The sequence below is a fragment of the Streptopelia decaocto genome, assembly GCF_964273445.1.
Source record: "Streptopelia decaocto genome assembly, chromosome: 13".
In the NCBI taxonomy this organism is placed as follows: domain Eukaryota; kingdom Metazoa; phylum Chordata; class Aves; order Columbiformes; family Columbidae; genus Streptopelia; species Streptopelia decaocto.
This window is the reverse complement of record NC_138668.1, coordinates 14281017-14294162: the sequence shown is the minus strand read 5'-3', so window position 1 is coordinate 14294162 and position 13146 is coordinate 14281017. Positions and strand designations below refer to the sequence as shown.

General features: G+C 41.5%; 2 protein-coding genes across 4 annotated transcripts in view; one reads left to right on the top strand and one right to left on the bottom strand.

The window, feature by feature from the left end:
- Positions 1-13067, top strand: part of LOC309445560 (uncharacterized protein) — a 52865-nt gene extending 39798 nt beyond the window's left edge. For all 3 annotated transcript variants that reach the window (XM_082064502.1, XM_082064501.1, XM_082064500.1), the window contains 12 exons: positions 802-986; positions 1568-1660; positions 1908-2112; positions 3045-3232; positions 3924-4021; positions 4412-4596; positions 5616-5818; positions 6314-6503; positions 7166-7275; positions 8379-8498; positions 8911-9050; positions 12082-13067. In XM_082064502.1, the coding sequence (XP_081920628.1) occupies positions 802-986; positions 1568-1660; positions 1908-2112; positions 3045-3232; positions 3924-4021; positions 4412-4596; positions 5616-5818; positions 6314-6503; positions 7166-7275; positions 8379-8498; positions 8911-9050; positions 12082-12097 (1733 nt within the window). In that variant the 3' untranslated portion in view covers positions 12098-13067. The remainder of the gene's footprint in view (positions 1-801; positions 987-1567; positions 1661-1907; positions 2113-3044; positions 3233-3923; positions 4022-4411; positions 4597-5615; positions 5819-6313; positions 6504-7165; positions 7276-8378; positions 8499-8910; positions 9051-12081) is intronic.
- NDE1 (nudE neurodevelopment protein 1) overlaps positions 1-13146 on the bottom strand; it is a 337987-nt gene that overhangs the window by 291800 nt on the left and 33041 nt on the right. The window lies entirely within an intron of this gene.

Below are 13146 nucleotides of genomic sequence, written 5' to 3'. Positions count from 1 at the left end.
ACTGACAACAGAGGGAACAGGACTGTGCCAAACTTTTAGATGGCTGAAGTTTGATGGAATGAGACCCGCTGCAAGCACTTTCTGTTGTGACTCATCCACCTTTTGGCTACATTTCTGTGCAAACCAGGTAGATTTGGTGGCGTGACGGTTGTCTGAAACTCGTGTTGTGGCAACCCCAGCCCTACTCGCAGTTACAGCCCTACACTTCTGCAGGGGAGGTTCTCTCAGGTCCATGGCCTCACTTGTACGTGCTGTGATGCATTTGAGATTAAGACCATTAGCTTCTGAATTACTGAAGTCAGAAGTCTGTAGAAATGATTCAGCTCAACTCTCTCAACCCAGATTCTGTGTGCACTTTGCCAACCATTTCTGCTTATGCTGATCAGTACTTGGGCAGAAACAGCTTATGTGCGATGGGTGAACGTGTGACTGACACCTTCATTTATGGTCTAAGCAGTTCTGAAACATCAGCAACAAGGGACAGTGAAAGACTAAAGCACAAAAAAGCCTGTAAATCACTATGACTGAGTGAATTATTTAGATTAATCTAGTGCTTCGAGTGGCATATCAGTATTTGTCAATCATTCTCAAGCCACACAAGAGAAGAATCACACACTGACATTGATCTCATTTTCTCCTGTTTATCTCCTCTAGGTTTTTTGTGTTTGTTTTTCGTTTTTTTTTTCACAAACACCTAACACACTCAGCCACTGACTCATCACCTAATTGAAGAGCTGGCTTTGAAACGATGTCTCTCAGTGTTGTTCCTGTAAGCCAAGCTCTCTCTTTTCATTCTCTAAGGGGATTTGGAAGAAGGAATGGAATTCAGTGCTTGTACGGATGGGCAACAGATGGCAACCATCAATACCTACCTCAGCATCAATGGTGAAAGGCAAGAAAACATGGGACAAATGACCCTCGCAGCTGTTAATGGAAGCCTGAGTTTTCTGGCCCATGGATGTGGAGATCCAGTTCTTAAGACTGAGGTGAGACCCTTCAGCTATAGTTAATTGCAGTGTGATTTTTCCAGCATATTGTTTAATCTTTTCAGTTTGCTGGAGCACCTCTCAGGTAGACTTCATGTGTGACTTTTGGTGAGTAACCAGGCAAAAGGGGGAATTATGCAGTTTTTAAATGTTGTTTTTCACTTTGGTGTGAAAAGATGCCATGGTGAGAATTAAAAGGTTCATCCATACCTAGAAATCATAGAAATTACGGGACCCTCTCCTAAAGGGTAGATCTTCTGAAGAGGGTGGGTAAAGCAAGAGCAGCAGTGGTGGGCCAGGGCAGCTCAGCACATCGGTTACAAAACTGTAATTAGAATCCCTGAATGTGCTTTTGCTTCTAAAAGGGTTTCACATACTTGGAGGCCTTTTGGTGTTTCATCCTTAGACTCTTCTGTTCCCATTTCGAACCACTGAATAACACTGACGTCATTTCCCTGTAGCAATGGGAGGCCACTGCGGATCTTTGCTGGCATTTAAACTAGTACAAACTTTGAGCGATTTGGACCCAGCACAAGCAATTCTAACTCATAAATTCAAGGGTTTTATTCATCTTCTCACAGCACAAACTTAATGAAATTGGGAGCCTTCTGAAAACCAAACTGCTGGAGAAGATGAAGAAGTTTGACGGATATATGTGGAGACTGAAGAGATCAGTAAGTATCTGTACATCATTAATTAAAACTCATTATATTGCATGCAGTCATTTTGTTTTGCTCAGACCTTTAAATGCTTAATCCTGTGCTAACCTGCAATTCATACACTGGCAAAAAGCACATTTCCTGGTAAAGCTCCTATATCTGCACCAACACTGAGGAGTTCGGAATTGCCTTGGAATGGAGTCAAAGCTTTGGCTGTGATCACTATGTATTTTGGTATTTGTTTTTTTGGGAACCACTGTAGGTGCAGCAAGTTGATTTTCTGGCTGAAGCAGCTGCCTGGCCTTCGACAGCCTTGCACAAGGCTGCAGGATCCCTCCGCAGCGCGGCCAGAGCTGTCGCCCAGGTGTGGAAGCAAAGCGGAACCAGGCAGATCCTGAGAAGCAAGCTCCCGCTTTACCTCCATAAAGTTCAAGACACTGTCCAGCAAATGCAGAATGAATTGCAAAGTAAGCAAAATCACGCAATGCAAGGAGAATAAGGACAATGTCAGTGCAGGGCAAAAGAAAATGGAGTATAATAGATGCTGAATAGCACAAATGTTTCTATTTTGATCTAACAAAAGTTGCTGACTTTGGCTTTTAGTTTACAGAGTGAGAGCCATGATGCAATAAGCTCTAAGTAACCTCGGTGTAACCACCTTTCTCATGGGATTACTGGAGAGGCATTCCCTTGGACACGGGAGCCTGGGGTCCAGCGCATGAGAACAGCCCAAATTGCTGAGCTGAAGTGTTTCTGCTCACAGTTCCCTGGCAAGCATTTCCTCCCCAAGGGCTGTTCAAAGCCATCCTTGAGTTTTGAAGGCTTATACTAATCGGATTTCACTTCATCTGTTTCTCCCAAGTCTGTCCAGTAGTCACTAATTCAGTGGCCTATGGCCTGTATTGAAACCACTGAGAAATGTGGTCAGCTGCAATTAGCTGAGAGAACCTTCAGCTCTCCCAAGATTAAAACCTCACTTTAGGCCACTTACCTCTAGATTCTTCCCATTCAAAAATGAGATTTGATATACTGTGTTTGAAATCAGTTGTGACCAAGCTGTCCTGTTATTCCTTGAGCAGGTTGAGCTGAGGAGCTCTGTTGGTGGCACACCGCAGAGCATTCCTTGTGTCTATTTTGGAAAGCAGCAATGTATTTATAATAAGGCACACGAGTGGATCAGGGCTGTAGCTAAATGCCTCTTTCAGGTTTCTGTAAGACGGTGCCCATGCACACAGCTGTGAAATGCACCTGATGCCATGAAAACTAAGCTGTGGTTCTGTTCTGTGTGTCTGTCCTTCCCTCCTGCTGGGAGCTGTGGGGAAACAACCAAATAAACAGCCAGCCAGCCACTTCCTAACACGCTGGCTGAGGTTTGTTTCATGGGATGTGTTTGCTTCAGAGCCATTAACAACCTTGAAGGACGCCTACTACGATGTAACCTCAAAGCCACTGGATGAAGTTTGGCAAGAGAAGACAGAAGAGTACATGAGGAAAATCCAGGCGTTTTTACCCACGGTTGTGAAAGATGTGTGGCTGATGGAGCCAATGCGGATGGCATTAAAGGGTGTCAAAGCAGGCTTGGATATGGTCGGTATAACTCGATTTTCCATTTTTAATGGTTTGAAAATAAGGCTTACAAATTTAAGTCTCAGCTTTGAACTATGGATACACAAAAACTGTTAAATATTTTTGTTTAGGGAATTAGTTTGATTATTTTTCCATGTAACAAGTTTGTGCACAGCTAATTTACTGTTCTTGAATTATTTGTCCTGCTTTGAAAGCAGGACTTTTCCAGCTGGAGGAAAGGTTGTTTTTACCAGTTTGGGTTGAAATCACAGCAGCAGTAATTTGTCATTCATGTAGCTTTTGCTTTTCTTCCATAGAGACAGGATTGTGATGCCAATAAATAACGTACAAATAGGTTTGGGCTCTTCTAGTAGAAAAGCAAAGCATAAAGGATATATCATTACACCAATATATATTAACAAAGAGATCAATCCTTTGCAAGCTACTGCCGCATGCTAACTCAGTGAAGTATTGCTATAATTTCAGTAATCTTATTTTAGGAAGGATGCATTTCTGTCCATTATTTGTTGCTATAGTGACTCATCTTTTAACCTCTAAATGACAAGACGCTGTCAGGCAAGTGACAAATGCAAGAGGGCCTGAAGTGGTATTTCACTGACTGTTGATTTAGATCTCATAACCAAATACTGACCCTGCCCTGAAGTCCTGTGCTGAACGCAGTCTGTAATCTCCTTCTCTGGCTCTCCAACAGGTGACACAGCAGATGCTCAGGTGGGCAGAGGCCATGGTTTCTAGAGCCGTGAGCAAGATCCGGAAGCCCTTACTCAATCTTTACAGTTTTTCAGCCAGGTAAGTGGTGGGGTTTTGCAGGATCCCTGCTACCAGGTAGTGCATTGTTAGTCTTCATTTCAGCTTGTGTGCTGAGGGGTTTGAACAACCACCTGACCAGTCTTTGCTTGGGGCACATCACATAATGCCATAATGTTCATTTTTGATGGCGACCAGGACAGCCTGCACATCAAAAAGCTACTTGGCAGCACAGAGACCAGCAGTGACAATAACAGGCCATATATGGCCCTCACGGGTTACTGCAGGCCTTAGCTGCTGTGTATCTTTGTTTTGCCACTCTAACCACACTGCAGTTCTTATGAATATTTCAATTCCCCATTTCTCATAATAAAGCAACCGCCTTTTATCAGCTGAGCAGATGGCACATGCTCTTTTGTTTGTATTCTACAGGAACTGTTCAGTGGCCATCAAACTGCCAGTGCTTCCTAAAGCTGACCGCTCCCTGGATCTGGCAAATGTCACCAATTATCTCATTGAAGAAAAGCTAATGAGGCCTTTCCAAGACCTCTACAACATCAATGTAGTTGCAGAGTATTACAGATTCAAACGGCGGATGATGGAGAGTCCCTTTGAATGTAAGCCCTTTCGGAGTGCTGCTTTGGTTTGTAACTGGGTCTGTTTCCACTTACTTCTGAATTTTACAAAACAGATTTGGAATAGTAGTTTAAATAGAGATGATCGCTAATTAATAATTTTCCTACAAACTTTATAGTCTTTCTTGTAAAACAATAATTCCCTGTACAGTGGCAACATTTTGTGTGAAGCTGACATGCAATAAACACTCCTCTACTTAATATTCATGCGCATTTTCCAACTCTTGACACTTTTTTGTGTTGAGAGTAGAAATCAGCAGGAGGCATTTATCCATCTCATCTGTGTGCTCCTGGGAGGCAACACTGTGGTTCAGTGCCAGTTGTACCTGTTGGCCCTGGGTCTTGTCCGTCCTTTGAAACCAGTGACACCGCCTCTGTTGACTCTAGGATGAAAAAGCTCAGCCCCACCAAATCTTCAGGCACAGCATTACCTGCAAAAGCATTGCTAAATGCAAATGCTAGAAGACTGTTAGTGGGCCCAGCTGTCCCTTATGGATAACAGCTTTTCTAGAAAGAGCCATTTTCATGGTTTCCTCCCAGTAGGCAGCACAAAGGAGGGTGCTGGAGGTCAGTCCTGGTGCCCAAGCAGTCTGAGTGACACATCAGCAGGTTCCTGGACTGCGACTGTTTGATGATCTGCTTTGGCAGGGTATTTTCTTTTTTTTAGACAGTTAATATTATTGCTATTTTGTGCATAAAATGTATAATGTGTATATCGGGGGGTACATACACTTACAAGTATGCCTACCAGGTAGCATGGCTATACATCAAGATGAGCTTTGAATCCTAATTCATGTTTCTCAAAGTTTCAGGAGACTCAAGTGGATCTATAATGAAAAACAACTTACTTGATTGTTTCCTTTCTGGAAATAATAGCAAGAGAAATTATTTTAAGATTATGCCAGCCAGAAGCTGTTTATGTTCAGTATGCAAGTAATGGCACAGCACTTACTGCTATGTGGAAAACTCATGGATGTTTCTTCTGAAATATTGTTCTCTAGATCATGCTATGTTAATGGGGACCAAGCATCTTATGACTTTTGATGGAAGAATTTATGATTTGGCATCAAAGTGCAGCGTACTTCTTGCCAAGGATTTTGTTCACAATACTTTCACTGTAATACTAAATGAGGAAGCTAATAACTCAAGATCACTGTATGTGGAGATGAACCAGACTGTGATCGATATCTACCCACGACTGAAGGTAGGACAGGAAGTCAAACATTCTTCCTTTCCAGACCAGAACTTACCAATCAAAACAAAACCAAACCTATATATATAAATATATAAATATATATATAAATGCTCAAACCAGACTGGAACAGCTCTCAGATGTGTTAGGAAGTAACCACTTTTTAATCAGGGAATAACTCTCCAAAACAAAAAACAACATTTTTAACCCAAGGGCTGCTTCTCTGCTCTCTGGGTAGATAAAATAAGAGAGGCTCAATGAACTTTTCAGGTTTCCTTTCACACAGTCTAAGAGAGGTCTGGAGAACAAATTGGCCCCATAGCCTCAGTGTACTTGGGAGGCTTTGTGCTTTTCTGCTCTTCCAGAAGTTTAACACAGCCGTGTTCCTATTCCCTAAGTCTGGACTGAGCAAAATTGACCCAATCCCACCTGCAGACACAGACTGAGCTTGCCTGTCATGTACCTTCACTGTGACATATTTGAAATCGCATTTTCATTTTAAAACAGATAGCCAAGATGTATAACTTCTCCTTCATGGACAAGAACTGCCAAGTACTGGATCAGTCCCTTGAAAAGAACAGCACTAATTCAAGGAGCGACGCCAACACAATAGAAGTGTCTAATCAGGAAGGAGTTTCTGTCTCCTGTGACTTTCGGTTTGATCTCTGTACGGTCACTCTGGCTGGCTGGCACCATGGTCAGTATCACTCACACAGCTGTTGTCAGCTGTTTGTCCTTTTTTCTGTATCTCTAAGTTATCATCACCTGCAGTGCTCACCTGGGGCTTGTCTTGCACTTGCTTTTTCCCACTTCATTTACCCACACCCTGGAAACAGCCCCAGGCATTCCCAGTTACTGCCAAATAAAGCACAGTAGGTATCATTCCAGAAAGAACAGCAAGTGTTTACCTCAGTTTCTGTTGGTTTAATGCAATGAAGCAGACAGAAATAGCGGGTAGGTGTGATGCCGTCTGCCCAGCCCCAAATCCTGTCTGAGAATAACTGCTCAACAGCAGGCTGAGCTTGTCAGACCTGCCAGAGCACAAAAGAGGAGACAGAAAAGCTTCCAGGGTCTTTGGTGTGCTTGGAATATGTTCCTCTCCCTGTGCCCCACACTGTTCTAGTGATTAGCAGAGAATGGATACGGTGTCCTGATCTGGTCAGGAGAAGCAAATGAGCAGCCAACAAACAAGGTGGCAATGCACCCCAAGAAAAATCTACATGGGTGCCTGGGTGTTCCTTTCCTCTGCCGCAGGCCAGCCGAGCTCTGCTGTATGAACAATCAGAGCACACAGACAGCTTCTCAAATTTTCCTCTCTCTACTCATGACAACTACTATTTTACTCTAATCTCATTCCAGGTATTTCAGCTGGGCTTTTTGGTACCAATGACAATGAAGCTGGAAACGAGTGGACCCTTCCTAATGGCTCCCTCACGGACGACGTGCAGGAGTTCACGCAGAGCTGGCAGGTAACGAGCTGTTGCCGCTTTCTGTGCAATCACCAGTGCTGCTGGAGCACAACAGGGAGCACCTGACATAGTGGTCTGGCTTAGCTGAACTAAAGTCAGACAGTGAAAACAGCAGCATACTGTATATCATTTGTTTTCCAGTGTTTAACCAGGGAATAGGTGTTGGTAAATTTGCTAAAAAACATACAAAATTCCCTGTAAATGGGCGTTGAGCCTAAGTAGTAAGGTAAAACAGAGAGGCTGCTTCTGCAACAGGAACTTCAGTTGGAACCAAGTGCATTGGATGTTTTCCTGCTTAGAGCCCATCCTTTTGGAATGCAGAGCCAGGTGGTACCTGGTAAGCAGTAAAGTTGCTCTCCATCCCCATACCACCAACTGCTCAGACTTTTGAGGATTAGCTGCTACTGATTCAGTTATTAACTTGCATAAAAGGTCTTCCTATAGCTGTCATAAATAAGTGTTTTAACTCTTCTATACCGGTAACATCATATCTCTTTGCTTCAAAGAGAACCTTAATTAATTTACCATCAGCTGAAAATAATCTAAACACGAAAACATGCAGGTGTACATAGCAACAGACTTAACACAACTATACGTAATACAGAAAGCAAAAACACAATCAGGTTAAATCTGGCCAGGTATTGAAACCTGAACTAAAAGCAGTCAGTTGCTCTGGATCAAACTATAAACTCAGCCCGGCAACTCCCTACCAGGAGGCGCCATACAGAATAAAAGTTAAGACAACTCGCCAACTACTGACTGCGTTAGCAGTGAATAACAAAATCAATGGGAAAAGGAAATAATGCCTGTAATCTGTAATATTTACGAGGCATACATTTTTGCTTATGAAGAGTGCAAGGTACTTCTCAATATTAATGGAAAATAAATGTTAGAGCAGTGTACAAGCTGCCTGTATCTTCCTTCAAACCATCCCACACTGAAGTGCGGAGAATTCACGCTACACTGATTAAAAAAAAACAACCAAACAAAAAAACACCAAAACAAAAAAACCCCACCATTACAAAACCCCAAAACAAACAGCAGAAAAACCCACAAAAACTAAAACAAAAACCCCACCAGCTTGAGTAATTCTGTTTACCCAGGTGAACAAGTGCAGTCCTGTACAGAAGAAAGTGAAGCCATGTCCAATTACAGCCAAGCAAAACATCTGCAAAGTGTTTTTTGAAGAGCCACATTCACTTCTTAGAAACTGCTTCAGAGTTGTAAGTATAACCTCAGTGACAAAAGGACTGTTGGGATACCCAGATGTCAGATTTCAAAGGACTACATGTACCTGTTGCAAGGATAGAGAAGTTTAGTTGCGGATCACTTCAGAAGTAATCAGAGCAACAATCCAGACAGAAAAAAATAGGTGTTATATCACCATAAATATAAGTTAAGATCCCTGACATCCACAAACTAGTGGCATGCCTTTGCACTGCTGTTTAACATGCAGGTCTAGAATTTGGAACTACAAGTAAACCCCTCAGTATAGGGAAGAGAATAAAGGTTTGTGAATGGTGCTAACAAGACGGGGGGGGAGGGAGACACAGATGACGGAACTGCTCAAGTTCCCTGCGGGTTATTGCCAGGAGCTGTGTGCTGCCCCTGCCCCCCCACACCCCTGTGTTACAGGTGGACCCCCAGCCCTTCCAGGCCATGTGCAGCTCGGACAGCTGCGGGGCGCCGGAGCTGCGGGCCGCCTGCCGCGCGGCTGCCGCCTTTGTGCATCTGTGCCACCGCAACTTTGTCCCTGTGGAGATGCCTCCTCAGTGGTGAGTTGCCTTTCGTTTCATCCTGAACACTCTGACTGCATCGCTGCAGTACTTGCGTGTCTTATTCAAGAGCACAGGAGAAAATAAAACTAATAAATATGATCATGGGGATGAGCAAAAAATGATTCTGTTGCTGGAATTATTCTTCTTGCTCCTTGTCTATCTTATACTCTCAGCTGTTCCCTTGGCAGCACACAGTAACCCATCCCATTCACTCTAATGGCTTTCTCGTTTCCTCCTCATTTGCTATGCAGATTAACACAGAAGGATACTTGCAGAGTTTGGTGTGATCGTCCCTAAGAGTTCCAATTCTCAGATATTATTTTTGTTTCAATCTTTTTTTTTGGTCTGACTAATGCATTTGGATACATATTAACAGTAAGTCCTATTATATGGACAGTAAACCGACTCAGTGACCTATTTTTATACTTTTCAGTCTCTTTTAATGAAATCTATCGATCTTCTTTAAACAACCTAGAATTTCAAGATTATCAATACCTGTACTTCAATGCAGCTGTCATCCAGATAGCTCTATGCCGGGAATCTGCTTAAAAACGGAAAGCAAGCTGAAAAGCCTGAGAAGAGCAGTAGTGCTGACATTACAATCCTTGCCCATTGCTGTTGTTATTGTGTAAATTGGTTATGAATTCTCACCTTTTTTGCTGGAGGTGCACACAGTGCTGCATTGCACATTGCTGCAGAAACTAGATCAGGACAGTTCCTGCTCTAAAAGGGACTGGAGTTGTGTTCTGCTAACTCCATCTGCATTGCTTGGGAAGTGCAGAATTTTTAGGAAATAATTCTTCTCATATAAAGAAAAAACCTGTGTAAGTCCACAGCCAAAGAACACTAACTAGTGATAAAATTTAGTCCCCTCATTTATTATCTTCAGAGTAAGGGCATTATTACTGCAGTTCCTGCACATTTCGGCTGTACAGCTGCCATTCCCTGTGTGCGTTACCTCACTCCAGTCCCACTTAGCTGTTGGGCAGCAGAAGTACCTAAAACCCAAAAGCACTGCAGTGATCTGAACGCATGACCATCTAAGGATTATAGCAGCTGTATATTTTGGCATTTTCTGTATAGGTATACTCACATCTTTTCTACACGATATGCTGCATACAGTGTCTTCTTTGAACTATATTTATTGACTACAAACTGCTACATAAGTGATATATAAACAGTAAGTTTACCACTTAATAGTGGCTGTTCACATATTGCTGTCTTAAGAGAGATGAAGATGACCAAGAACATCCCCAAAACTACTTTTTTTGGTCTAAACTAAGAAATAACATAATACAGATGAATAAAACAATAAGGGGACAAAAGCTCCTCTGAAATTTTCTCTATGCTTGTATCTTTCCATTGAATGAGAACTAATTACTGATACACTCACCCAGGTAATAACTTAGGATGTAACTATATTTTTACAAGACTGCAATAGCAACATTTACTCTAAGAACAGCCAATTACGCTTTTACTTGAAATGAAGCACTTCGGTTTACACTCCTACCGTTTATGCTCCATCCTTTGCTACAGCTTAGTAACAAGAAAGCAGGGTGATTTAATATATGCAATTAAATATTATTCATTCTCATTTCTAAACTCACTACCCCCTCAAGAGGTTGATTTTGTGACTACAAACATTTGTGGTATGCTTAAGAAATATATTTACAAGTATTTGCTGAATTCTCACCCGATAAGGAATGGAATAAATATCAAGCATTTGTAGATGATTGTGTTAGCCATAAAATAAAAACCTAGAAAAAAGAACACTCAATATATCTTTAGGTGCATCACAAGTATACATTCCCATGTGTGGTACTAATGCCTCGTGTTATTTTTCTGCCTTATGTATTCAGTTTACCGTGTGTGTAGGCAGCATAATGCCATGAAATTGCTGGATAGTATCTTAGAATCATAGAATCATTTCATCTGGAAGAGACCCTCAGGATCATTGAGTCCAACCATAACCTAATCGAACTAGCACTAAACCATCTCCCTAAGAACCTCATCTAAACGCCTTTTAAACACCTCCAGGGTGTAGGCAGCAAGTGGTTTTAGCTCCAATAACTTATCTAAACTCTTCAACATAATGAATATGAACTATAGAGACAAATTTTGTTAAATCTGAGCCTGAATAATCAGTTCGAAACAGGAGTTTTAGAATGGCTCTGTGGCCAGAAGATTGAAGTCACTAGTGCTGCTAACTTATGTTATCCCACTTCTGAGGAAAGGGACTGGAATTACAGTGGCTCACAGGCTTAGCTAACAACAATAACATTATTAAAGCACACTATAAGACAAGCAAAGTATACTGCGGATGTACACAGGAACAAACATATTGAAGACAAGAAATAATTCTTATAACCTCAGCTTATTTTATGCATCCAGCTTTGGACACCATGTTTCATTTAAGTTGCGAACCAGCTGAGAAAAGTCCAAAGGTTTCTACGTGGGGAAAAAAAATTGAAGGGCTGAGGAAAGACATGAGTCAAGTGTTTAAATAAGTAAAGCCACTAAAACGAAGGAAGTGTGCCAGACCAAACTGCAGTAAGGAGAATTACGTCTGATGTTGTGAAAGAGCATGTAACAGCCAGGCCAGTCAGGCATCGGAGCCGACAGGCTGCTGAGGTCATGAGAACAAGAGAGAAAACAGTCAGTAAGAGCAACCTCTGCACTATCTTCTCAAAATTCATTCTCATGAAGGATCTTCTACCAGATAGTTGAACTAGCCAGAGCCCATAAACTTTAATAATAATGCTGCTCATTTCCTCCTAAGTGTGAATTTGTCAAACATAAAGAACCTTACATCTTTATTTCAGTTCAGCGTATCTAAGATAAAACTGTATCGAAAATGCTAAAATACTTTTTCCCACAGCTTTTTGATAATGTCATAAATATATGTGATGCTTTTTCCCCTTCATTGTAATTAAGCATCTAACAGCTTGTATTACATGTCACTTGTTACCTTCTATTGTTTCATTACTTTCTAACCACTTAACTGGATTTAATCTCTTCTTCATTTCAGCTTGAGCCAGTTCTGAATGGCAGGTACTGGCCGTGAAGATGGAAGAACCCTTTCAGCACTCAAAACAAACAGCTGTGTTAGATGGACAAGCTAGAAGCAATAGTAGAGAGAACAGTAAAAATGTGAACTAATTAGCATTAGGACTACGAATATAATGAAGCATATTTAGTAAAAAAAAGCTTTTCACCTAAGAGTAAGAGGAATTATTTCAGTACAGTGACAAGAAACTATAATCAACCAGAAGAAACTGGACATAAGAGTATCAGTTACTTCAAAAAAAACATATATCATCTCCCATTCAGTGGCAAAGTTGCCTCTTCACAAGCCCTGAACTGTAGCACACATACATTTAAGAGATGACAAAGCTCTGTTCCAGCCAAGGTCAGTACAAGTGGGCTACTTTGTCAAAGCAGCGTTATCAGCTTGGAACCTGCGCAGATACCAACTTCTTTTTTCTCCAGAACTGAAACTCAGCTGCTCAGTAAATTCTGGAGAAAGTGACCTTTTTCCAGGGAAGGGCCCCAACACGCAAGAAGCCTAAGACAGTAGAAATAAGATGGTTAAATAACTGGAAGCGTTTAATAATTTTATCTTTTTATGCTGGTTCATTATTCCCTTACTGTTTACATTGTTAAATGAGAAACAGCCTTCTCTGTTTACTGGTTTCAGATTCTCCCTTTGTGGCTCTAGAACCCTCTTCGCAGAAATCAGTTTACATGTTGGGAAAAGGTGACTGATACCCATCCTATCCACGAAGTCGTCTTAAGGTTGTGTGGAAGTGCCTCATCTCTTAAATTACTTTCTATATTGTAGGTCTGTTGATTAAAACAATGCAATATGTTTCTCCACACAGTTACCAGGAATGGAATTATTCCTCAGTAAAAGGTAACAACACTGCAAAATGTTTTATGTGTCTTTGCATAATATGGAAATAATGGTGTTCTGAACTATGGAATAATCTTAATAAACATTTTACTTCCTTTTTTATGCTGGAGTACATTTGTACTATTATTCACAAGACTAAAGTTGCACTGATCTCCAGAGTTGGAACTGGCTGGGTTTAAA